The following is a 27,995-nucleotide window of genomic DNA, read 5'->3' on the forward strand; positions in this document are numbered from 1 at the left end:
ATTTTGCCAGACTAAACTGTTGCTGAAGAACAAAGTAAATGTTAATCAAATGTTTATCACAGTAGTCATGCCACTGTGACTAAATATGTTTTTTTGGTGTTCAGAAATTGACGAATCGCACAGACGTGTTGGACAAGGCACACCTCTCTCCGGATGACAAAGCCAAAGCAAAGGCTTTATTGGACCTACAGAATGCTATCCAAAAAACGGAAGATTTGACCAAGGATCATATTCAATGACAAAAACGGATCCTTGCGGGGAAAGAGAGGAAGCGAAGTTTAAAGATGGAACAAAAAAAGTTATAAATATAAGAAGTACATATTTCAGTTTCAAGTATGCAGGATGGCATGCCATTAAATAGGCCTTATTTTTGTCATAATTTTATCGACTAATTAGTTTTCGTTAACATGCCTGTGGTTTATAAGCCACTGAAGTAACAGCCGCTTGATTGTAAAGTTACGCAGTTGATACTGGCTTCAGATTTTCTCAGCGCTCCCGAACTTGGTCGACTTTGAACATAATAAGATTCTGCTGCAGTCTTGACTCCTGTAGGTTCTTGTTTTAACTAAATGCGGTAACTTCGGGTACTACATTTCGCTTCAAAATACGCGAATTGGCTTGGTTTGTGCCACGATTCTGCCTTACTTAAAGTTTACTATTACTGCCGATTGGTTTCAAGTGATCTTCCCAGCCGCAAAGCAAATCGGCGACAATATTTAGTCTGTCTTGTCCCCAGATCACTGACCCATCATTGACTTGGTAACTCGGAACTCCGCAAAGTCCGGCTTCAAAAGCTCTGAACAAAACGGAAAAAAACTATAATCAGAGTGTGTGAATGTCTCCGGGTTTTGTGGCTTGAAGACCTCGTACCTAGGTGGGCGGTAGCAGGGTTTTTTTTAGCCGAGTTCACGGTAACAACTCCCCGTGTCGTATGCAGGAGTTATTTGAACATTTTGATAATCGGTTAAGCTAAGTGCAAACGGACGAAACAACTGCCAACAATGTTGCGTCCCAAGGAGGATTGAAACGTCTTCCCATGATGCTTAGCGTCAAAATATCGCTTAGATCCGCTTCGTTACATCTCTGACCGGTGCGTTCGCGGCTATTTTTGTGGATTTTCAATCGGATTTGGTTGCGTCCGTTTGCACCTAGCTTTAGTTTTTGTAATACGAGAGACTAGTAAGAAAAAAGTGACTCCACTTTTTCTGTCATTATTCAACCTCGTCAGCTGTATTGGTTTTAATAAAGATCTTAAGATTCTCAAGACAAAGGCGAGTACGATTACTAGTTAGTGCTCACGCGTGAAACAGCGTCATTTTGGCGGGAAAACGAGATAGTCGTTGTTATCGCCAAAACAACGAGGTCGCAATGGCGGAAGCAAGTTCTCAAATGTGAGAAGTTTTATAATTTTGCGATCGGGAGCAGGCTTAACCTTCTTCGAAAAACAATACTGCCAACCTTTTGTTGAAAAAAATACAATAAAGCCTTCTGGGGTGTCTATTTGATGACAGTACGCGAAAACACTTTAACTCGGTCTCGTACTCGTAGTCGTTCTCGTCGTGGAATCTAAAGGTCTCTAATCTAATGGTTTTCAAAGATTGTTTAAAAAAAGCATCAAAAAGCTGATTTTCACCTCTCAGTGTTTTTTCGCAACCGATCCTTCACTTGTTGATCTTGTGTCGCTGCTATCAATGTCTTGCTATCAAACCCAGCATCAGAAAGAACAGACGACAGAACCTAAGAAAAAAACCTGATGTATTTATTTTCATGTCTAAGGACATGTTTACACTATACTGGATAGCCTTTCTTGCCGACGGAAAAATCTATCCTGAATGTATAGTGTGAACACTTATCTGATATGTGACTCTCGACCTTAGAGATCGGTGTAGAGCAGCTTCGCTCCGTTACAGCATTCGCACCCAAATCTTTGTTCTTATTTGTAAAAGTCCTATCCGCTATGGTTTTTGTGCCGGCGCAAAAGCTACCCGATATAGTGTGAATAGCCTTGTACGACTAAAACGTCAAATTTCCTAGTTACACATTATTTTTATGGGGGAATTGTCGTATGTGCTTACCCAATATTTTGTTTCCTGTGTTCATGTTCGCTTTTATTTTATTTTTCACTGCCGCTCATTTTCACCTTGCTGGCCGCTAGCATTTCTCATTTTCTCACCGCCGCTTTGAATTTCCATGTTTTTCTTCTTACGAAATTCGCCACCTTTGTTTTCAATAACTCGCTCTAGCTCTTTCTCTGTTATCCAAGTTAGTGTAAGCATAAAAACTAACGCCGAAAAAGACACGACTTTGTTGTTATTTTTTCTTTCTAAAAGTCCGGGCGGTCATGTGATTTCCTTCCAAATGAAACCTTGAGTTGCATTTGGGTTGCCATACCTGTTGATTGAGTTATTTTACATTGGTATGCCTGTGGTGCAGACGGACGGTCGGGCGGTCGGTCGGTGTACGGTCACGTGATTACCAAATTTTCTCGGATGGGTAGATTACACATTTCCTTGGCTATGGGGCTCTGCCCACGCGCGGTGCTTTGCGCCGCGCCTAGAGCTTCGCAATATTCTACAAACCTCGTACGTAAAACGGTAAAGTACATGCAATTAACTAGTGACTTAAATGACCATTTTAAAAGTGTTTGCTTTTATAAAGAGTTTTATAACAGAAGACTAAACTGTTAATAGACCTAAGGGGGCAGATGATATAAGAAGGACGGGGGGGGGAGGTTTAATAAGTACCTGAGGATCACCAATGTCCTTGTCATGCTTCCAAGCAGCTTCATCTAAAAGAAAGGAAACAGCTCAACAATCAAACTTGTATAAGGCTGGGATGAGTATTCAGACCATACCTAAACATTGGAATTTTGAATTTTGCCTTTTGCAATCATTCGAATTCTAAAACTTTGTCTTTTCTAAACATTGGAATTCTAAACTATGGCTTGTTCAATCATTGGAAACCTGAAATTAGGTTTTCCACACATTGGGATTCTAAATTCTGACTTTTCCAAACACTGGAATTCTGAATTTTGGCTCTTCTAAACATTGGAAATCTGAATTTTGCCTATTTTAAAAAACTGGAATTCTGAATTTTGGATTCTCCAAACATTGGAAATCTGGATTTAGGCTTTTCCAAACATTGGAATTCTTAAATTTAGCTTTTCCAAACATTGCAATTCTTGATTTCCGTTTTTCCTTCCATTAGAATTCAAAAATTTGGCGTTTCCAAACATTGGAATCATAAATTTTAACTTTTCAAATCATTGCAACTCTGAATTTTGGCTTTTCCAAACACTGGAATTGCGAAATTTGTCTTTTCCTAACACTGGAATTCTAAACTTTGGCTTTTCCAAACATTGGAATTCTGAAGTATGGCTATGCCAAACATTAGAAATCTGAAATCAGGCTTTTCTAATCATTAGAATTTTAAATTTTGGCTTTTCCAAACATTGGAATTCTGAATTTTTGGTTTTCCAGACATTGAAATTATGAATTTTGGCTTTTCCAATTATTGAAATTCTGAAATTTGGCTTTTCCAAACATTGGAATTCTGAACTATGGCTTTTCCAAACATTGGAATTCTGAACTTTGCCTTTTCCAGTCATTCGAATTCTAAACTTTCACTTTTCCAAACATTGGAATTCTGAATATTGGCTTTTCGAAAGATTGGAATTCTGAATTGTGGCTTTTCCAAATGTTGGAATTCTTGGATGTAGCTTTTCCAAACATTGGAATTGTTGATTTTGGCTTTTCCAACCATTGGGACTCAAACTTTTGGCACTTCCAAACACTGGGATCCTAAACTAGAACTTTTCCAATCATTCGAATTCCGAACTTTGGCTTTTCCAAACATTGAAATGTTAGAGTTTGGCTTTTCCAAACATTGGAAATCTGGATTTAGGCTTTTCCAAACACTGGAATTCTTAAAGTTAGCTTTTCCAAACATTGCAATTCTTGATTTCCGTTTTTCCATTCATTAGAATTAAAAATTTTGGCGTTTCGAAACATTGGTATCTTAAATTTTAACTTTTCCAATCATTGCAAGTCTGAACTTTGGCTTTTCCAAACATTGGAATTCTGAAATTTGGCTTTACCAAACATTGGAATTCTAAACTTTGGCTTTTCCAAATATTGGGCTTCTGAAGTATGGCTTTCCCAAACTTTGGAATTTTGAACATTCACTTTTCCAAACATTGGAACTCTTAAATTTGGCTTTTCCAACCATTAGAATTCAAAATTTGGGCATTTCCAACCATTGGAACATAAATTTTAACTTTTCCAATCATTCGAATTCTGAACTTTGGCTTTTCCAGTTATTGGAACTCTGAAGTTTGCCTTTTCCAAAGATTGGAATTCTGAATTTTGGGCTTTTCAAATATTGCAAACCTGGATTTAGGCTGTTCCAAATATTAGAATTCTTGAGTTTAGCTTTTCCAAACATTGGATTTGTTGATTCTGGCTTTTCCGCTCATTAGAATTGAAAATTTTGGCGTTTCCAAAGAGTGGAATTCTGAAAACTGGCTTTTCCAAACATTAGAAATGTGAAATACGGCTTTTCCAAACATTGGAATTCTGAACTTTGGGTTTTCCAAACATTGGAGATCTGGATTTAGTCTTTTCCAAATAAAGGAACTCTTGAATTTAGCTTTTCCAAACATTGGAATTCTTGATTTTGGCTTTTCCAACCATTAGAATTCAAAATTGTTGCGTTTCCAAACATTGGAATACTAAATCCTAACTTTTCCAATCACTGGAATTCGGAAATTTGGCTTTTCCAAACATCGGAATTCTGAAGTTTGGCTTTTCCAAACAGTGGATTTCTTCAATTTAGCTTTCTTAAACATTGGAATTCCGAATTTTGGCTTTTCCAAACATTGGAAACCTGGATTCAGGCTTTTCCAAATTTTAGAATTCTAGAATTTAGCTTTTCGAAACATTGGATTTCTTGATTTTGACTTTTCCAAGCATTAGAATTGAAAATTTTGGCGTTTCCAAACATTGGAATCCTACATTGTAACTTTTCCAATCATTTGATTTCTGAACTTTGGCTTTTCCAAACATTGGAATTCTGAAATTTAGCTTATCCAAACATTGGAATTCTAAACTTTGGCTTTTCCAAACATTTGAATTTGGAACTTTGGCTTTCCAAACATTAGAAATCTGAAATAAGGCTTTTCCAAATATTGGAATTCTAAATTCTTGCTTTTCCAGTTATTGGAATTTTGAATTTTGGCTTTTCCAAACATTGGAAATCTGGATTTAGGCTTTTCCAAATATTGGAATTCTGAATTTTGGCTTTTCCAAACATTGGAAATCTGGATTTAGGCTTTTCCAAATATTGGAATTCTTGAATTTAGCTTTTCCAAACATTGGAATTCTTGATTTTTGCTTTTCCAGTCATTAGAATTGAAAATTTTTGCGTTTTCAAACATTGGAGTCCTAAATTTTAACTTTTCCTATCATTGGAATTCTGAAATTTAGCTTTTCCAAACATTGGAATTGTAAATTCTGGCTTTTCCCATCATTGGAATTCTGAATTTTGGCTTTTCCAAACATTGGAATTCTGAATTTTGGCTCTTCCAAACATTGGAATTCTAAACTTTGGCTTTTCCAAACATTTGAATTTTGAACTTTGGCTTTTCCAAACATTAGAAATCTGAAATAAGGCTTTTCCAAACACTGGAATTCTGAATTTTGGCTTTTCCAAACATTGGAATTCTGAATTTTGGCTTTTCCAAACATTGGAATTCTGAATTCTGGCTTTTTCAAACATTGGAATTTTGAATTTTGGCTTTACTAATCATTAGAATTCTGAACTTTGGGTTTTGCAAACTTTGGAATTCTTGATTTTGACTTTTCCAATTATTGGAATTCTGGTTTTAGGAAATATCGGAGTACTGGATTTTAACTTTTCCAATAATAGAATTCTTGATTCCTCAATTCTATTGTCTGGAACGCCCAAATGCTGGATTCCATTTTTTGGAATGCTTAAACTCTGAATTCCAATGTCTGGAATGCGTTAACCCTAAATTCCGGTATTTGGAACGTTAAATTTCAATGTTTAAAATGTTCAAACCCTCAATTACAATAATATATTTGGAGCTTCCATGTCCATATTCCAATGTTTTCAACATCCACACCCTGAAATACCGATGCTTGGAAGTCTAAACTCTCAATTGTAATCTCTCAATTTCAACGGCTTAACCCAAAACTCAAATGTTTGAAAGTTGTAAACCTTTAATAATTCAACTGTTGGGAATCCGAAACCCTAAATTATAATGTCTGGTAAAGAATGGAACGCCCAAACACTGAATTCAAATTTGTGGGATGCGCAAACTCTGAAATTCAATGTTTGCAACATCTTACCCCTGAATTCCAATGTTTGCAACGTCCAAATCCTAAATTCCAGTGTTTTGAATGCCTTAATGCTGCTTTTGCTGCTTAATGCTAAATTTGCTAAACGAATGACGATGGCTGCCACTTTCCTTTCAAAAAAAAAACAACGCTAAGTTACGCGTCGGCACTTTTGATTAAGGAGATTTAGCAACGATGATGGTGACGGCAACAAGAATGTCAAAATGACAACTTTGTATGCGCTGCACATTTTTTTGTATATTTCTTTGCTGTCACCGCCTGACTACAATGTGAAAATGCTGAATTTCACATTTTAAGGAGAACGTAAACAATCGATGACAATTTTTTTTCTCTTTCTAAACTTGAGTGAAGTCCCTAGGAAACAAATCAATTCCAGGGGAATTTACCTATAACTGATATTTTCAGAGAAAAGGAATAAACGCGACAAAATTTGAAAAAAACGCGTATTCATTTGAAAGGTGACGTTTTTGCTTCCGTCATTGCCGGCGATGCCAAAGCTCCATAATATTGAGAAAATCATGCCTTTTTAGTTACCCATGTTTTAGAATCCAAAGATCTCTAGTACTACTCCCACCCAAAGCAGCTTTAAAGAAACTCTGGTGTTTCAGAAAAAGTTAAATGGCGAAAACTTACAAATGATTTTCCTGAGTCGGTCATCAGAATTCACTATCATCACTCTAAGTGAAAGTAAGGAATGAAGGGGAAAATGAGAGGTAAACTGGAATCCAACTCCATGGTGCTCAGCATAGTCTAAGAGGTCTTGATATCCATACTTCCGTTTTGAATCGCTCACTGCATTCATAGGAACCTAGAATGACCACATAAATAAAAGTGCACATGCTGTTGTGGATGTTGGTACTGCAATAAGTCCCTCTATAGGTCATTTTCGCCACATGTTTTTCTTATCAAATCATCGGTTTTTCGACGTAATCGTTGCATACATATGTACATGTACCAAGAAATTGTTTTTTTTTTTTGTAGTAACGATACTAGCACCCTCCAGAAACTATGATAAAGAGCACAGAAAGAGAAAATGGAAAAATAAGACTTAAAAGCAACAGGTTTAATAAGCAAAATAAAAAACACACGTTTTGGCAGATTTCTTTACTGTCATCGCACGATTAACATTAACTGAAATGACAATGTGATAATCGCTTTAACCTCTAAGATCGTTGTTTCATCAATAGCTATAACAGGGTTCGTACAAAAAATTGCAACCATTATTCAAGGACCACCTACTAGGAATATAATTTCACAGATTCGACAAAAATGTACATTCTCAGCCTATTCTAATAATAGTAAGGCTTTAAGGCTTGAACTGTTTGCTTCACTAGCTTCTCTACATTTTTTAGGTCTCTTGTCTTAAATTGATAGTTAATTATTGCATAAAACATTGAGCATTTTGTGTAAATAACCTTTAAATTCTCTGAGCTATGATTCATATACTGGCTTAAACAACCAAAAAGCATAAAAAACACTATCCAGGCCACTACATTCAAATTTAAAGAAAATTCAAGGACTTTTCAAGGAAAAATGGAATTCGAGGGCTTTTCAAGGACTAAAAATTCAAGGTTTTTTCAAGACTGTGCGAGCCCTGTATTATTGCGACTTTGATTTTATCGGAAGTACCTTACAGTATCTCAACAAATGGGTGACTGGGCCGATGAGCTTCTACTCATACACATACAGTCTAACCTGTCCTTATGGACACCTCTATAACACGGACACCCCTCTATTATGAACAGTTCATTTGGTCCCAGAAATGCCAAAAATCATACATTCCCTACCTCTATAATAAGGACACCTCTGTAAAGCCGACACTTGGTTCTGTCCCTTTGGTGTCCGTATTAAAGAGGTTTGACTGTACACTGTTTACAGGTAAGCATTAAGACACCTGAAGGAGGATCATGAGGTTATCCTACATGTATCTTAAGATCTCTTTTTAGAATAACCCACCCAACCGAAGTAAGGTTGGCCACATCACCGGCGTCTACGTCCCCTACTCTTTTCGAACAGTGGTGTGGGTCCTATTACGCTCCAAAAGAAATAGCTGAGGTAAAGTGCTGTGAGATGGGACCTACAGTTTAGTTTTTTGTCCTTATCCTAGAAGACTAGAAAGTCTAACTGTTTGTAGATGTCATTACAAAGAAAGAACTTTCTTCTCAGTCATTTAAAGACCCTTAGTGTTGGTCTAGCCGGGGTTTGAACCCACGTGTGCAACGTCCCAACTGAGCTAACCAGGTGGAGGTTGTATTATCAGTGTTCTATTATGAAGTGCATTCAATCAAACAGAAAATAAGGTTAATTACTACATAGATTCTGTTAATTTAGGATTTCAAAATTTAAAGAGTCTTATTTTTTTTGTTCTGAGCATCTTGTATTTTTTATGCTGAACTTTTCTTAGGATTCTCTCTGGCCCTCTATTAATACAGTACTTTGTTTATTTAACTAGTAAATGTACATACCACAGGGGTTCCAATCATCTTGAATAGTGCACCAACCACAATTGGTACCCATTCTACCTCCACTGAAACTGGTTGAATCTCTGACAACAACTTCGGGATCTAGGTGACACATTAAACAAAACCTTTCATGTACAGCTACATACATGAACGCTTGTTTTCATTCTTTCGTGAGTGTGTATCTAGTCTTAAAAGAGACAAAAGCTCAAACCAATAATCTTTTCTTTTGTGGAAAAAATATTCTTCAACACCAACCATTTTGTTGAAAGTTACTGAGAGCTTTTGGAACCCATCTGGATGGCTTGATCAGTGAAGACATTTGCTGCTATTCACAGCCTTGTTTTGAGGCTGATTCTCTTTTCTTTTGTGTTTAACCAAAAGACATGGAACAAAAGTTATAAAAACCTTCTCACAGTTTTACTTTCATGTTGTTCAGGGTTTGGGGTTTGTTATCGACAAGGTTAGATAATTATACACAGCACACGACATGGTATATTGAAAAAGATATTTTTGGAGAATACAATGTATTTCGTCTTGAATGGAAATAATATGAAAGGACTCATTTCTATATATTTCCATTCATGTCATTTCCACCATCAGGTATATTACAATGGCCTGCTCTCCAGATAGAGTGTTGCATCCGGTCATCGTAAAGGTCAAGGTTCAATTCCCAGTCAAGCCTGAATTTTTTGGATCATTATACGTTTCAGGGAAACTACTCACCTACCCCTCCCCTAAGCCAACATTTCCCCCTAAATGAGAAGTAAGTGTTAATGTTGGCTTAGGGGAGGGTAAGTGGGCTGTTTCCCAGAAACGTATAGTGATCCAATTTTTTCAGGTTCTTTATCAACCACTGCTAAAGGTTGCTTATTCAACTGCAGGGATCATTTCCACTTTCATAATGAATTTTGCCTCATCGGGATTTTCATTCACGAAGTTCTCTTTGTTAGACAATTAAAATGAAGTTGGAGAATTTTCCTAAATTTTGAATTGGGCACATGAATTTTAGGGCACAATAATTATGTAATAACCTTAGGTGCCACTATTGAATGAATGAATGAATGTCATGTATTAGAGGACAACAGAAGCGCCTGCTTTGCAGTAAGCTTGGACTTCAGCATACAAGGCGACACTGCCAGCCGCTATCAGTCCACTTATGAGTTTACTGTAACCCACCCATAGCCCTTGACATGAATGATGTGTGAAAGGTAGACCACACCACCGGGGAAACTTCCCCTTCTCTTTCGAACAGTATTGTGGGTTCTCTTACGGCCCCTTTGATTTTGACTAATAAAAGAAGGATGAAGGAGACAAAGCCAATGACTTAACACCACCCTCACTGCTACATGTACATGTACCTGTGTTGATCCAATGTAGCTCCACGGACTAGCGAAGTCATGGTAGATGGTCAGTTTAGCTTTTCTGGGTTCTCCAGGCACAGGATAAAATCTTGGAAGAGCGGCAGAAGCATTTCCAAGGGCTCTCTCCACAAAATGAAGGTGATCCACACCATAAAACAGTCGATTATTCACCCAAAAACTGAGAAAAGAAAGTAAGGTTAAAAAAGGTGTTAGAGCCTGATTCCCTTTCCACTTAGCCACGAGCTCATCCGGAAAAGTCCTTAGCCTCGACTTCACATATGTTTAGGGTATGAGACAAGCTGTTACTGGAAGTCTTCCTCTTGGTCACCAGTCTTAACAAGCTTTGCGAATTTAACCCTCCTCCTCCCTTCCTCCGCCCCTTTCTTAATGGTATTTATTTATTCTGTGTGCATTTTTCTCGTGCCCTCACCTTTGCCAGAGCGTAAAAAAATCAAACAATCATTGTTATATTTAATCATTAAATCGGCCATCTTACGAGGGAAAAATTGTACCCAAATTGACATAGTTGTTCCTTAATTCTTTAAGCACTCTTGCAAACATAGCTCTACTGACGACGTCAGAATTTAGCCAAAGGTTCTCTAAGGTGATAAACGACAAGCAGGCAAGGAGGCATAAATTATTTTCTGAACAAAGCAAGCAAAACTTTGTGTTTTGAATTTTTCTTTTCATGAAGAATCACATCCTTTGACCTCCTGGGTGTGCAAAAAAAAACCCCGCAAGATGTAATATGAAAGAAATGAAACCCATCAAAGTTTGCACACAATAAGAAAAACAAGGGCAACGCCGCCATATATTTCAGGGGACACAAGAGACACAGATGGCCCAAGGGACACAGGGGGACCCAAGCATCACAGGGAACACAGGAGGACACAAGAGACACAAGGGGACACAAAGAGACATAGAAGACACAGGGAACATCAGTGGACACAAAAGGAAACACGGGACACAAGGGACAAAGGGGGACACAAGGGGATACAAGGGGACACAGGCAGAAACCGGGAACAGGAAAAAAACCCATAAGATGTCATATGAAAGCAATGAAACCCATCAAAGTTCTCATGCAATATAAGAAAAAAGGGGAAAGCCACCATGCATTTCAGGGGGAACAAGGGACACAAAAGACACAAGGGACACAGGGAATACGGGAGGACAAAAGGGACACAGGGGACAAAATGAAACGCAAGGAGACATAGGGGAACAGGGGGACACAAAGGGAAACAGGGGACACAAGGGACACAGGGGGACACAAGGGGATACAAGGGTACACAAGGAAACACAGGGGACACGAGGAGAAATAAGAGACACAAGAGGACAAAAGGGACAAAAAAACATGAACATGAAAAAGGACACGGGTGGAAACAGGGGGCAGGAAAAAAGACAAGGAGACAAAAGGGCAACGCGACAAAGAGCAACACAGGGTAACAGAGCAAAACAAGGGCAAACACTGGGAAACACAGGGTAACATGGGGTAACAGGGGAACACAAGGTAACACAGAGTAAACAGGGTAACACATGGTAACGGGGAGTAACACGTGGTAACACAAGGTAACAAAGGGTAACATGGGTTAACACAAGGTAACACAAGGTAACACAAGGTAACACAAGGTAACAAAGGGGAACACAGAGTAAAACAGGGTAACACGTGGTAACACAGGGTAACACCAGTAACACAGGGGAACACACGGGAACACTGGGAAACACAAGGAAACACAGGGGCAAGAGGTAAAAAAGGGTAACTCAGGGGAAGACAGGGTAACATAAGGTGAAACGGGGTACAACACAGTAACACAGGTTAACACAGCGTAACACAACCTAAGAAAGGGTAACACGGGAAAAAAAGGGCAACACAAGTTAACACAAGCTAACACAGGGTAAAGAAGGGTAACATGAAGAAACACATGGTAACAAAAAGTAACACAGGGTAACATAAGGTAACACAAGGTAACAGCGGGTAATATAGGGTTACCAGGAGTAACACAAAATAACACAGGGGAACAAAAAGTATAAAAAGGTTAGAAAGGGGTAACACAGGTAACACAGGGAATCGTGGGTACCAAGGGGTAACACAGGATAACACGAAGTAACACTAGGTAACACAGGGAAAAATGAGGTAACAAAGGATAACACAAAGTAACACAGTGCAACAAAGGGTAACATAGGGTAACACGAGGTAACACAGGGTGACACAGGGTTACGCAGGGAGGCCACAGGGTAACAAAGAATAACACAGGGTAAAACGAGGTAACACAGTGTAACAGAGCCTAACATGAGGTAACACAACGTAACAAAAGATAACACAGAGAAATACAGGGTAACACAAGGTAACACAGGATAACAAAAGTTAACACAGAGTAACACGGGGTAACACAAGGAAACAAAAGGTGACACAGGGTAACATGAGGTAACACAGAGTAACAGGAGGTAACACAGGGTAACATGAAGTAAAACAATGTAACACGAGCTTACACCAGGTAAAACAAGGTAACATAGGGTCAGAGAGAATAACACAAGGTAACAAAGGGTAACACAAGGTAACATGGGGTACCACGAGGTAACACAGCATAACACAGGGAACCCACAAAGTAACACAGAATAACAGAGTAACACAAAGTAACACAAGGTAACACAGGGTAACACAAGTTAACAAAGGGTAACAGAGGGAAAAATAAGGTGACACAAGGTAACACAGCGTAACACAGGGTAACACAGGGTAACACAAGGTAAAAAAGGGTAACACAGGGTAACAAAGGTTAACACCGGGTAGCACAAGGAAACACAGGGCAACACAGAGTAACAGACGGCAACAGGAGATAACAAAGGGTACCAGAAAGTAACACACGGTAAACAGAGTTACACGAGGTTAAAATGGGTAACAAAGGGTAACACAAGGTAACACAGAGTAACATGGGTTAACAGAAGGTAGTAAAGGGTAAAAAAGGGTACCACAAGGTAACAGAGGGTAACACGGGGTAACACAAGGTAACACAAGGTAATACTGGGTGACACACGCTAACACAGGGTAACACAGGGTAACACAGGGTAACACGAGGTAATACAGGGTAACACAGGGTAACAGAAGGTAATAACGGGTAACACAGGGTAAGATAGGGTAAAACAGGGTAACACACGATAACCGGAGAAAACACAGAGCAAACACAGGGTAACAAGGGGTAACGGAAGGTAGTAAAGGGTAACAAAGGGTAACGCAAGGTAACACAGGGTAACACAGGGTAAAATGGGGTAACACTTGGTATTAGAAGGTACCAAAGGGTAACACAGGGTAACATACGGTAACACGGGGTAACACAAGGTAACAAAGGGGAACACATGGGAACACAGTGTAACACAAGGTAAGACGAGGTAACACAAGGTAACACTGGGTAACACAGAGGAACACAGGGTAACAAAAGGTAACACAGGGTAACACAGCGTGACACATATTAACATAGGGTAACACAAGTTAACACAGGGTAATACAGAAAACACAAAGGAACACAGCGGAAGACAAGGAAACACATGGTAACACAGGGTAACAGGAGGTAACACACATTAACAAAGGGTAACAAAGGCTAACACAGGGGAACACACGGTAACACAAGGTAACACGAAGTAACACGAAGTAACACAGGGTAACACAACGTAACAGGATAACACAGAGTAACACAGGGTAACAGTAAGTAACATAGGGTAACACAGGGTAACATAGGGTAACACAGGGTTACATAGGGTAACACAGGCTAACACGTGGTAACACGAGATAACACAGGGTAACATAAGGTAACAAAGGGTAACACAGGGTAACATGGGGTAACACAGGGTAACATGGGTAACATGAGGTAACACAGGGTAACACAAGGTGAAAGAGGGTAACACAGGGTAACACAAGGTAACACAGGGTAACACGAGGTAACAGAAGGTAAAAAAGGGTAAGACAAGGTAACACGGGGTAACATGAGGTAACACAAGGTAACACAGTGTGACACAGGGTAGCATGAGGTAACACAAGGCAACACAGGGTAACACAAAGTAAAACAGGGTAACACAGCGTAACACAAAGTAACCGAGGGGAACATATAACAAGAGGTAACAAGGGGGAAGAAAGGGTAAGGAGCAACAAGGGCAACATGGATAACAAACAAAGACAAGGGGTAACAGGGGTAACAAAGGGTAACAAAAAGGAAATAGGGGTAACAGGAAGTAAAAGCGATAACATGGGGTAACAGGGGTAACAAAAAGCTAACAGGAGTAACCAGGGAAAACAGGGGTTACAAGAGTTAACAAGGGATAACAAGTGGTAACAGGAGGTAACAGGGGTAACAGGGGGTAACAGGGGTAACAGGGATACTATGGGGTAACAAGAGGTAACAGAGATAACAAAGGGTAACAAGAGGAAAAAGGGAAAAAGAGAGGTACCATGAAGAAAAAGAGTAACAAGGGGTAACAGGGGTAACAAAGGATAACAAGGGGTAAGAGGGGTAACAAGAAGTAACAGGGGTAACAAAGGGTAACAAGGGGTAACAGGAGTAAAAAGAGGTAACAAGGGTAAGAAGGGGGAAAAGGGGTAACAAGAGGTAACAGGGGTAACGAAGGGTAACAAGGGGTAACAGGGGTAACAAGGGTAACAAGAGGTAACAGGGGTAACAGGGGGTAACATGGGTAACAGGGGTAACAAGGGGAAACAAGGGGTAACAAAGGGTAACAAGGGGTAACATGGGTAACAAGGGGTAACACGGGTAACAAGGGGTAACAATGGGTAACAAGGGTAAAAAGGGGTAACAAGGGGTAAAAAGGGGTAACAAGAAGTAACATGGGTAACAAGGGGTAACACGGGTAACAAGGGGTACAAAAAGGTAACAACGGAAACTACGGTAACAGGGGTAACTACGGTAACAAGTAGTAACAAGGGGTAACAAGTGGAAAGAGAGGTAAAAAGGGATAACAGGGGTAACAAGGGGAAACCGGGATAATAAAGGGTAACATGGGTAACAAGGGGTAACACGGGTAACAAGGTGTAACAACAGGTAACAAGAGTAACAAGGGGTAAAAAAAGGTAACAACGGAAACTACGGTAACAGGGGTAACTACGGTAACAAGTAGTAACAAGGGGTAACAAGTGGAAAGAGAAGTAAAAAGGGGTAACAGGGGTAACAGGGGTAACAAGGGGAAACCGGCATAATAAAGGGTAACCGGGGTAACAAGGGGTAACAGGGGTAGGAAGAGGTAACAAGGGGTAACATGGGTAGCAAAGGCAACAAGAGGTAAAAGGGGGTAACAGGGGTAACAAGGGGTAAAACGGGTAACAAGAGGTTCCAAGAGGTAAAAGAGTAACAAGGGGTAACAAGGGGTAACAGGGGTAACATGGGGTAACAAGGGGTAACAAGGGGTAACAAGGGTAACAAGGGGAAACAGGGCTAATAAGGGGTAACAAGGGGTAACAGGGGTAGGAAGGGGTAACAAGGGGTAATATGGGTAACAAGAGTAACAAGAAGTAACAGGGGTAACAAGGGGTAACAAGGCGTAAAAGGGGGTAACAAGGGCAACAAGGGGTAACAGGGGTAACACGGGTAACAAGCGGTAACAAGGGGTAACAGGGGTAACAAGGGGTAACAGGGGTAACAAGGGGTAACAGAGGTAACAAGGGGTAACAGAGGTAACAAAGGTAAACAGGGGTAACAAGGGGTAACAGGGGTAACGAGGGGTAACGAGGGGTAACAAGGGTAACGAAGAGTTACAACAGGTAACAGGGGTAACAAGGAGTAACAGGGGTAACAAAGGGTAACAAGAGGTAACAGGGGTAACAAGGGGTAACAGAGGAAACAAAGGGTAACAAGGGGTAACCGGGGTAACAAGGGTAACAAGGGGTAACATGGGTAAGAAGGAGTGACAGGGTAACAAGGGGTAACGAAGGGTAACAAGGGATAACAGGGGTAACAAAGGGTAAGATAGGGTGACAAGGGGTAACAGGAGTAACAAGGGGTAACGGGGGTAACAAGGCGGAACAGGAGTAAAAAGGGGTAACAAGGGTAACTAAGGGTTACAAGGGGTAACAGGGGTAACAAGGGGTAAAAGAGGTAAAAAAGGGTAACAAGGGGTAACAGGGGTAACAAGAGGTTCCAAGGGGTAACAAGGGTAACGAAGGGTTACAACGGGTAACAGGGGTAACAAGGAGTAACAAGGAGTAACAGGGGTAACAAAGAGTAACAAGGGGTAACAAGGGGCAACAGCGGTTACAAGGGCTAAAACGGGTAACAAGGGTAACCGGGCTAAGCAGGGGTAAGAAGGAATAACAAGGGGTAACAGGGGTAATAAGGGGTAAATGGGTAACAAGGGTAACAAGATTAACAAGGGGTAACAGGGGTAACAAGGGTAACAAGGGGCAACATGGGTAACAAGGGGTAAAAAGGGGAAACTGGAGTAACAAGGGTGACAGGGGTAACAAGGGGTAACAAGGGATAACAAGGGTAACAAGGGGTAGCAAGGATAACAAGGGGTAACAAGGGGTAACAGGCGTAACAAGGGGTAACAAGGGTGACAAGGGGTAACAAGGCGTAACAAGGGTAACAAGGGGTAACAATAGGGAACACAAGGGAACAAGGGTAACAATAGGGAACACAAGGTAACAAGGGTAACAAGGGGTAACATGGGTAACAAGGGGTAACAAGGGGCAACAGGGGTTACAAGGGGTAACAAGGGGTACCAGGGATAACAAGGTGTAACAAGGGCTAACAGGGGTAACAAAGAGTAGTGAGGGGTAAGAAAAGGTAAGAGGGATAACAAGGGATAACAAGGGATAACAAGGGGTAACATGGGGTAACAAGTGGTAACAAGGGGTTACAGGGGTAACATGGGGTAACAGGGGTAACATGGGTAAAAAGGGGTAACAAGGGAAAAAAGGCGTAAAAAGGGGTACCAGGGGTAAAAAGGGGTAACAATGGGTAACAAGGAGTAACAAGGGGTGACAGGGAAAACAAGGGGAAAATGGGGTAACAAGGGATAACAAGGTGTAACAAGGTGTAACAAGGGTAAAGAGGGGTAAGAGGGGTAACAAGGGGTAACAAAGGTAATAAGGGGTAACAGGGGTAACAAGGGGTAACAAGGGTAACAGGGGTAACAAGGGTAACATTTGGTAACAAGGGGTAACAAGGAGTAACAGAGGTAAAAAGGGGTAACAGGGGTAACAAGGGGTAACAGGGGTAACAAGGGGTACCAAGGGGTAACAAGGGTAACAAGGGGTAACAAGGGGTAAACAGGTGGGGTAAGCGAGGTAACAAGGGGTAACAAGGGTAAAGAGGGGTAAGAGGGGTAAGAAGGGGTAACAAGGAGTAAAAGAGGTAAAAAGGGGTAACAGGGGTAACAGGGGTAAAAAGGGGTAACACAGGTAGAAACGGGTAACAAGGGGTAACATGGGTAACAAGGGTAACAAGGGGTAACAGGGGTAACAAGGGGTACCAAGGGGTAACAAGGGTAACAAGGGGTAACAAGGGGTAACAAGGGGTAAGCAAGGTAACAAGGGGTAACAAGGGGTAACAATAGGGAACACAAGGTAACAAGGGTAACAAGGGGTAACATAGGTAACAAGGGGTAACAAGGGGTAATAGGGGTTACAAGGGGTAACAAGGGTTAATAGGGGTAACGAGGGGTAACAAGGGGTAACAGGGGTAACAAGGGGTAACAGGGGTAACACGGGTAACAAGGGGTAACAGGGGTAACAAGGAGTAACAGGGGTAACAAGGGGTAAGAGGGGTAACAAGGGGTAACAGGGGTAACAAGGGGTAACAAGGGGTAACAGGGGTAACAAGGGGTAACAAGGTATAACACGGGTAATCAGGGTAACAAAGGGTAACAAGGGGTAACAGGGGTAACAAGGGTAAGAAGGGGTAACAAAGGGTAAGAAGGGGTAACAAAGGGTAACGAGGGGTAACAAGGGGTAAGATGGGTAAAAAGGGGTAACGAAGGGTAACAAGCGCTAACAGGGGTAACAAGGCTAACAGGGGTAAGCAGGGGTAAGAAGGAATAACAGGGGGTAACAGGGGTAATAAGGGGTAACAGGGTAACAAGGGTAACAAGATTAACAAGGGGTAACAAGGGGTAACAAGGGGTAACAGGGATAACAAGGGTAACAAGGGGCAACATGGGTAACAAGGGGTAAAAGGGGTAACAGGAGTAACAAGGGTGACAGGGGTAACAAGGGGTAACAAGGCTAACAAGGGGTAACAAGGATAACAAGGGGTTACAAGGGGTAACAGGGGTAACAAGGGTAATAAGGGGTAACAGGCGTAACAAGGGGTAACAAGGGTAACAAGGGGTAACAATAGGGAACACAAGGGAACAAGGGTAACAATAGGGAACACAAGGTAACAAGGGTAACAAGGGGTAACATGGGTAACAAGGGGTAACAAGGGGTAACAGGGGTTACAAGGGGTAACAAGGGGTAACAGGGGTAACGAGGGGTAACAAGGGGTAACAGGGGTAACAAGGGTAACAAAGGGTAACAAGGGGTAACAAGGGTAACAAGGGGTAACAAAGGGTAACAAGGGGTTACATGGGTAACAAGGAGTGACAGGGGTGACAAGGGGTAACGAAGGGTAACAGGGGTAACAAAGGGAAACATAGGGTGACAAGGGGTAACAGGAGTAACAAAGGGTAACGGGGGTAACAAGGGGGAACAGGAGTAACAAGAGGTAATGGGAATAAGAAGGGGTACCAGAAGTAACAAGAGGTAACAGGGGTAACGAAGGGTTACAAGGGGTAACAGGGGTAACAATGGGTAACAGGGGTAACAAAGGGTAACAAGGGGTAACAAGGGGTAACAGAGGTAACAAAGGGTAACAAGGGGTAACAGGGGTAAAAAGGGGTAACAATGGGTAACAAGGAGTTACAAGGGGTGACAGGGAAAACAAGGGGAAAATGGGGTAATAAGGGATAACGAGGTGTAACAAGGTGTAACAGGGGTAAGAAGGGGTAAGAGGGGTAACAAGGGTAACAAGGGGTAACAAGGGGAACAAGGGGTAACAAGGGTAACACGGGTAACACGGGTAACAACTGGTAACAAGGGGTAACAAGGAGTAACAGAGGTAAAAAGGGGTAACAGGGGTAACAAGGGGTAACAGGGGTAAAAAGGGGTAACAAGGTAGAAAGAGGTAACAAGGGGTAACATGGGTAACAAGGGTAACAAGGGGTAACAGGGGTAAGAACGGGTAACAAGGGGTAACAAGGGGTAACAGGGGTAACAAGGGGTAACAGGGTAACAAGAGGTAACAAGGGTAACAAGATAAACAAGGGCTAACAAAGGGTAACAAGGGGTAACGAGGCATAACAGGGGTAACAAGGGGTGAAAGGGGTAACAAAGGGTAAACAGAGCACTCTTATTTACCGTACATGTAGCCCTTGATGAATCAACGTGCAGGTAAATGCTCAGTTATTTTAAAAAATAGTGTAATGAAATTTAGTTGCTAGCTCCCTCAAAATTCTAGATGCCAGTGGATTTTGTAGAAGTAGGGTTGAAGTATTAACTAACCTAGGTACCCCAAATGATCCCCTGTTTAAAGCTTCTTCTGTATTCTGCAGCAGCTTCTCTCTTCCTACTCCACTGATCATGTCATCAATGTTAACATGCCACCCAACAGTTGAAGCACTCTCTTGTAAAACACTGTTTTCTCTTACATCTACAGAAAGATAATTACAATCATCTCTGACTTTAAGATGTAAAAGTAATAATAGGACCTTCAAAACCGAAAATGGCAACGGTGGTGAAAAGAACATTGCTTGAAAAGTGATTTCTTGTTCTTCCAATCCTAATCATGATTGTTCCAACTCACTTAATTTCACAAAAAAAACGAACTCTCCTGGAGCTGAATTCCTAAGAACCACATGCAAATGAAGGAAGAAAATTTTGTTGTCACTTGTTTGTTCTGCATCAGATGTGAAATAAGGCATTTTCAGAATGCAGTCACACAATGATAAGAATAAAAATATGCAAAGTTGCTGATTTGCTAGTTACACCTACTGCTTTTTTGACGTTGCCGTTGATGTTGCCATTGTCTGATTTTAAGGGCCCTGTTATGTGGTTTTACTCTACAAACCAATCATGACATATTACATCACTGCAGGCCTGATGTACAGTGTTGAACTGTCAATGATTAGAACAAGAACAGAGGCCTCATCAAAAACATTGCATTACCTTGTGATAGGAATGTTGAAAGCAAAAAGAGAGAGAAACAAACAAAAAAAAAAACCTTGCCAGGGAAATATCTAGGGTGCTTACCATACCACCTGGGTGGAAATCTTGTGCATAAAAATACAAATCACAGCCCATAATTTCTGAAGCTTTCCATACAGAAAGGTGCAAGCCATTTGATTTTCCAATCAGAATTTCCGGTTTTCCCATGAATTAGAAAAGAGTACATGTAAGCAGTGTTCTCCCTCAAGTTTAGCTCAGCAGAAAAGTCACCATTCCTGACTGGTAGAGAAAAAATAATGCTCCAGTGGGGCACTCTCCTGGGGGGGGGGAGGTTATGACCCCACCCTCCCTGGGAAAGTTTCAGGAGCTAAGTTCCCTGAAGCGTCATTCCCTATTTTTGTTAAAAAACCTATTTTAGGCAAATCAGCATGCATATGGTAAGTTTTTGGCTTTCAGATCAGAGGTTAAAAACTCACCACAATTTTAAAATAATATTACAAGTTATGTTAAGAAAAGAAAAGAAAAGAGGCAATAATTATTTTCAGAGATACCCTTGGGGTGGCCTACATGAAAAATCATTTTAAAATCAGCGGTCTCTCCACTTTGGATTGCTACAAAATTCTGTAATTTACGTTATTTTTAGAAATTACGGTAACTATCATTTTATGTGATATTTTAAATAACTGTATTTTTTTTTCTGGCAAATAAATACTTTGTAAACTTCAACTGAAACTGACACAGACAAAAGTGACACCATGGACTGCTGTCGCTTTATTGTACCGGGGCAGGGAGTGAACCACCGCTGATAAAGGCAGGCGTCAATGCAGCTGCATGCTACAAGTCAACTGCGAGAGCGCCCAAGGCAAGAGGGACGCTTGCAAAGTGAGTGAAAGCGAGTGATGAAGTCCAGCCAGACTAGATAACAGAAGAGCAAGAAAAAAATTGCTAGGCTGCAGTGCTTCAGAACTTACCAGTCAGCAATTAAATAACGTACTCAGAGACAATAGCTGTGACAGTATACTTTTATGTTTTTCTGTATTTTACTTAATTTTCTTGTGAGAATCAGCTTGGATCAAAACTTGCGTTTTTTTAAACTTATTAAATTTAGTGAAACTTCAAGCCATTGCAGGTGGTAAGAAGTGTTGCTTCAAAACCTCATTAATAATTATTCATCAAGAAAAAACAAAAGAAATTAATGCTTAATGAGTGTCTTTAATTACGTGTATATCTGATAAAGACATGGCTAAACTGACCAAAATTAATTAAGTGCAAGAATGAGTTGATCAGAGTTTATCAGAGATTTTGAAACTGTTCAAAAAACTTGCAGTCATGTGTTATTAGGTTTAAAACCTCGAGGCAAAGCCAAGAGTTTTTTAACCTGATAATACACTCCTGATCGTTTTTTAAACAGTACTTCAAGCAGTAAGCAGTTACAGCCTGATAAGGAGAACACTGTGTAATTACCCCTAGTCTTCGGATAGCATGGACAAAAAAAAATTCCAGGCATCGTGGAAGCTCAGAGAGTGATATAGTAACTTAAAAGATCACTTGAACAAAATGGCCGCATTTGAAAGTCAGACTAGGGTCCATATACATTGTGCACTGTACGAATCCTCCCTCCATTCCCTCATTAAGGAAGTTTGACTTTATTTGCTGCTTCTTTGAAGGGATGGCGCAGTGGTGGGAGTGCTCGCCTCCCGACAATGTGGCCCAGGTTCAAATCCCGGTGTCGATGCCATAAAGTGGGTTGAGTTTGTTTTAATTTGGTTGTCTCCCTTACTCTGAGAGGTTTTTCTCCGGGTACTCCGGTCTTCCCCTCTCCTCAAAAACATTTCCACATTCTGATTCGACCAGGAATCAGGTAGACAAAGAACCACTTTGTGGATGTGCTACCTACCATTATTATTTAACACTAATAGTAATTCACATCATTGATAAACAAACTAAGTACATACATGTACACATAACTTATTTAAACACACCTTTATTGTGAACCCAGTAATCATCAAACAGCTTGTGTGATAGTGGAACACAGACTTCTTCATTCAATTCAGCAGCAGCAGCCAAGAGACGCATTGGCCTAAGAGTTTTAATTGGATGTTCAAATGGAGCAGTTCCTTCAGTTATTCCCAGATGAAGCTTTGTCCTTTTTAAATCTGAAAAAATAATACGAGCAATTATTGCTGTAGACTTTTTTTATTCTCTCGACATAAGACAACGATGTTAGTCTTACAAAATGTATAGTTTGAGTTTCAGCAATTTTTTTACAGCATTATTAGCGGGCAAATACAGCCCTTTCTCCTTGCTCCTCCCAGCTAGGGATGTTTCACCAGGAGGAACATCTGTGCCTCAGTGACAGAAATTCCATACTGATGACGTAAATCAATGTTTACTTAATAAAATCCCGTAGTCAAGGGGTTCCAAATGTACATTTGTTTGATTCTATGTTAATTTGTCCTGGTCGATTATCGTAAAGTTTTGTGTTCTACTCCAAACAAAAATCAAGCTCCAGCAAAACGCTTTTTCTAAAGAAGAATACATACAGTATGTATTCCAGGAATATTGACTGTTTTGTAGTAAATTCATTATGTTTACGACCCCATTCACTGGTACATTTCAAATTTGTTGCCTTTTGTCTTTTGTTTGTCATTCGTAAACAACAGGTAAAACAATATAACTACTGCATGTATGTCGACCAATCAGAGCTCCTGACCAGTTCCTGGACAGATTTTACATCATCAGTATGGAATTTTCTGTCTCTGAGGCGCAGATGTTCCTCCTGGTGAAACGTCCCCAGAGGCATAAACGCCATTTTATATCCTATGCTAAAGATATGTATACATAATTTGCTTGAAAAAACAGACACGTCAATCTCAAGGAGGGGGCGATTACTACTTTTTTTTAGTGGGATGGGGCTGTGTATCAACCATTGACTGGGGGATAGAAAAGTGACCCTGAGTGCAGAAAAGTGTGTTGATCTTTCTCACCCAGACCTGGTTACCTAAAGGTCAATAAACAGCAATAATGTTGTAAGTGGCTGGTTCATCAGTAGTTGAGTGGTCTTACCAGCATCCAAACTACAATCAATTGGACAGAACCTTGGGACAAATTTGCATTTGTGGGGCTTCCTTGAAATCACACATGCCCAACCCCTCCTCCCATCCAACAAACAAGGTTGGATTTAAGGTGGGGTGGAGGAAGACCTGACAGAAATTTTTTAAAAAGTTGCACTGTCTTTTGAGTTATTAGAAGTCAATAAAATGCAGCAAAGCTCTCACTTTGGTGGTCACGCAACGCTTTGTCGCGAAGGGCTCAATTGTCAACATAAATTGGCTAGAAAAGTTTTTTGCAAGAAGCTTGAGAAATGGCGCCGAGATAGACGACGTTTGTTCTCCATTAGCTTAAGTTTTTATCAGACTAACCTGCAATCGAGTCCGTAATCTAGATACATGTTCGAGATAAAGGAGTTATTATTAATCGATGTGCTAAAATTTATTCCCGGAGAAACAAGGGACCTTTTGACAACTGCGATCGATTTGCCCGATTAATTTTGACAGAAGTCTTAAAAAAGACTTCCGTAAGACTTCCTTCGAATCGAATTCATCACTGGTAATTTTCTCTTACAAGTAAAGTTAAAGTCAAAGGTTAGAAGGACCAACTGTTAGCTGCTAAGAGTCAGCTGTTAGATCGTAGGAGCAATCCGTTAGAGCATTAGAACAAATTAATCGTCAGAGCGTTTGGACAAACCGTTAGAGCGTTAGATAAGCTGTTTGCTATCCATTAGCTATCTGTTAAATACATAAAAATGAATTTTACAACAAGTGCCATTGTAGGGGCTATGACAAATGTAGCCCCTTATGTAGAAGGTCTTCTCTTGTATTCAGGATTCTGTAACTCAGTATTGACGAAATTGTTGAGGTTTATTAAAAGACCTCTAGTATATTGTATTATGATATAAACACCAGTAAAATACCAAGTGAGCTTTCTCGCAAAAACTTGATATCTTCACATGTGAAAATAACACCATTGCTATGTCTTCATAATAAACCGCACCTTTCAGACTAGACTGCAAAACAGTCGGTTTTTTTTCTCAAAATCAGTAAAGAAATCGGTAAAGCGTGGCGTAAGAGTCTTACGCGCACGAAGAGCGCAAGCCTCACACCCCCGTAGGGCATGTCAGCCTCATTCCAGACCTTTAGTTTGACTGCTCGCGCGTACTTGAATAAGCAAAAATACGGACTGTTTTGCAGTCTACTTTCAGACCAAAAAAACTATTTAAGTAGAAAGGTTTGGCATTTCATTGGTTATATTCACTCGTGTTGAAAAATATTTCACTCGTTCGCTGCGCTCACTCGTGAAATATTTTTCAGCAAATAGAGTTTTCCAATAATTATAAAATAGTTCAGCAATTGAAGTGAAGGGCAAGCATTTTCTGTCAAAATTCCAAAGAGCACATTTTCCAAGCAGAGACGAATTCGTTGATTCAAAATAAGGCACCAATATAGTTCAAATTCACTCCAAAACTGTTTAGAGCGTGAGCAGTGATAGAACAAATGGGTTAATGATTCGGGTTGATTGTCACAGAAAGTGCATAAATCATTAAACAGAAACAACTTTAACTTTAACTTTTAACTTTATACAACTTTGTATTTGTGTAAAGAATTGAGTTAATTACTTTGTACTGGAAGGCTTTAACATACGATGCGACAATGATAGAGTGTGACAGCTTAAATATTTGCTTCAGATTGTCGCTGTTAAAATGAAAGTTACTCTGTAATTTTTGAATAATATTGGGCGATTTAGCTTTTTCTCTGATGAGTATGTTGTAGTAATCCTTTGATTTCCCTTTCGTAACATCAAAATTATTGTCACCCACCACAAATGTTGGAGAGTTGATGGAAGGATACCTGTCATAACTTCTTAACGATAATGGAATGGACCCACGTAAGCCAGCCCATTCTAAAATATTTGTTTTGCATATGTTTTTGGACAGTTGATTATAAGAATCAGTACTTTTCAGACTAAATAAAAGATCTTGAAATGCAAATGACTCTCACATTAACATAGTGTTTATAATAAATCGGCTTGTTTTCTACTTTTATTTCTTTGTCATTCCAGATTATGGTTTTCCAATCTTCTTCAGTGGCAAACGTTTCACGAAATTGCGACCATCATAACAAAAGTTCCCGATATATTTCCTGTTAGTGCTGTTGTGAACAGTAAAATTTGTAAACAGTGATGGATTTTGCCCTCGATGTCAATTTCTGCCACATTATGGGCCATATCTTATAATTATTAATTTTAGAAAACCTCTATTGACCGGTCAGCTGGCTAATTCTCAAGGGTGACCGCTTAATAGAGGTTTGACTGTATCTGCTTATTTCCTTACATGTAGTTGTGTTAAATCAAATTCTGTTCCCAATTAACTGTAACTGTATACAGAGTATATGATATTACAAAAAAATGGTAACAAGAATGCTCACAAATATTTTGAGGCCTGTAAATCCTTACCATCGGCTAATATCTTTATTTTGGAGGCACACATAGCATCATATGCAGATCCTCCAGCACCCTGGGGTGCCTGTGTCCCTTTGTACAGGCCACCTTTAAATATCAGAAAATAAGAAAAAGAAATGTATCTCACACCAAAAACCACAGTCAACAGCTAGGTAAACTATTGTTGCTCTTCACAAGGAAATTAAACTGACAGTAGAACTATTATTCGTCCAGCTTTTTTTCTGCTTAGAATACTTATTGTTATCAGATTTACAAATCAATACTGGTAACATTAGAAATTTCAGGGGCTGTGAATGATTGTTCCAAAGCATAATGCACAGTTAAATTTTACTGGCTACCACCCCCTTTGTCCTCCCAAGGCAACCCCCAGGAAAATTCAGGCCCTTAGGGCCAGGGGTGGGGTATTGTTCGAAGTGGTCTTGTCCTGGTTCTTGTTGTTGTTGTGAAGTACATCATTGTTTGGTGAGATTATCACAGAGGAACAGGAGGAGAAGACTCCCAAGAAGCCCTGCTTCAATAAGAGTTAAAAATGAAACCAAAAAAAAAAAAATTAACTCATCGACTTGTGCTGAGAATGGTATACAAACAAGTCTGTCAAAAATCAAATTGACTACCGTATTTATTCAAATAAGAGCCCAACCTCGAATAAGCGCGCATCCTAAAGGCAGAAAAAGTTAATAAGCGCCCAGCCTCGAATAAGCACCCACCCCCTCCTCCTCCCAATTGAACTCAAATAAGCGCTCATCCCCACCCCACCCACTTGAGTGAATAAATTATAATAAGAGACTTCCCCGAGGACGGAGTTTTCTTCAGAGTATTTTACAGAAACCTTGCTTTGTTACTTCTCTACGTTTTGTTATGGCATTTATTGTTTTGTTGCAAAATAAACATACTTCACTTGCTGAAAATGGTGAAAATTTAATAAGCACTCAGCCTTGAATAAGCGCCCACTCTCAAGGTCCAAAAATTTAATAAGCGCTCAGGGTGGTTAATCGAATAAATACGGTATTACTAAATCTGGGTATCCTGTGCAAATCAGAGTTTTGACTGACACTCGAAGAGAAGGGTCTCCTTTTTTCTTGTCTTTGTTAAAGTTTGGGGATAACATACTCGTTTTTTGATAAATTATTTGTATCGGCTATTACGCCAATCACATAACCAAATCAAATTCCCCTTGTCAACATTCACGCGATAAGTGTTACATACTTTACCTAGAAGAACCGGTTTCCACCGAATTTTTGCTCCAGTTCGACGAGCAACACCCTCTATCAGCTTACTTGCCATAAAGGCGAATGGACAAACAACATCGTAGTAGAATACAACTTCTTTCATTACAACAACCGCTCGAGAACTGTTCTATTCCGTTATCACAGACACTTCTGTTGTGACTTTTACTGACTGTCCGACTGTTACCGCATTGCATTTGACTGCGGTCTGCTACCAAAACAGTGTGAGCGTTATATATTTGAACATGAACCTTGACGCACGCGAGACGGAGGGAAATGTTTTATCAGTACAGCTCTCTTTGTTGTGGAATATTGATGCCAGGGGAATAAGTATCTTGTTACATGTGCTTTCGGCAACTTTATGGAAGGATAAGGTAACATCAGTGTGTCATGACCTCCAGTATCGATGGCAATAATCTCCCGAAAGGAACGATATCACAAACTTGCCGGGAAGACATTAGAACGCGGTACGCCTGCTGGCCCGATCTACATAAACATTTCCGCGGATTTAGCCACAAATAAAACCACAGCAGATGTTAAAGAGCGCAACAACCCGATTACAAACAACACCACAGTCGCTACATGGGATTATCAGTACTTCGCCTGCGAGTTGGTCGGTGTTTAACTTGAGCACGCCGGCATCTTGCGCGTTTCCTGCGTGGGCGGAACAAGGAATGGCATGCTTAAAAATTAACGATAAGCTATTGGTCCTTTTTCGCAGATCCCCAATTTAAGGAGGATATAAGCGGCAGATCATGTCACCATTGCATTACTACATGTAAGTTTTTTAGACCGCAAAACTCAAAACTGAAGATGGGCGATCAAGATCCATTACACATTGCCGGAGACGG

General features: G+C 40.3%; 1 protein-coding gene across 2 annotated transcripts; it reads right to left on the reverse strand.

Annotated features, from left to right (window-relative positions):
* Positions 1-299: 299 nt before the first annotated feature.
* On the reverse strand, positions 300-27,319 carry LOC140951295 (2-hydroxychromene-2-carboxylate isomerase-like). 2 transcript variants are annotated; one of them, XM_073400546.1, is made up of 10 exons: positions 27,130-27,319; positions 25,913-26,005; positions 22,384-22,557; positions 19,739-19,886; positions 10,198-10,378; positions 8,843-8,941; positions 7,011-7,185; positions 2,745-2,788; positions 1,634-1,737; positions 300-796 (listed from the first exon to the last, which is right to left on the reverse strand). In XM_073400546.1, exons 1-10 carry the CDS (start codon positions 27,248-27,250, stop codon positions 646-648), a joined length of 1,290 nt encoding a protein of 429 aa, XP_073256647.1. In that variant the 5' UTR covers positions 27,251-27,319; the 3' UTR covers positions 300-645. The 2 variants fall into 2 exon arrangements, with proteins under 2 accessions (XP_073256647.1, XP_073256648.1); XM_073400547.1 differs by having other exon boundaries at positions 27,125-27,251.
* Between the last annotated feature and the right edge of the window lie 676 nt (positions 27,320-27,995).

This window comes from Porites lutea, chromosome 10, assembly GCF_958299795.1.
Source record: "Porites lutea chromosome 10, jaPorLute2.1, whole genome shotgun sequence".
NCBI lineage: Eukaryota > Metazoa > Cnidaria > Anthozoa > Scleractinia > Poritidae > Porites > Porites lutea.

What these genes read in the sequence shown, in the direction of transcription:
- LOC140951295 (XM_073400546.1), bottom strand. Translation starts at nt 27,250, where the DNA reads ATGAAAGAAGTTGTATTCTACTACGATGTTGTTTGTCCATTCGCCTTT. An exon ending in AATAAAGATATTAGCCGATG is followed by an intron (nt 22,558 to 25,912) that starts GTAAGGATTTAC and finishes TTATTTTTTCAG; the next exon opens with ATTTAAAAAGGACAAAGCTT. An exon ending in AGATGATTGGAACCCCTGTG is followed by an intron (nt 7,186 to 8,842) that starts GTATGTACATTT and finishes TGGTCATTCTAG; the next exon opens with GTTCCTATGAATGCAGTGAG.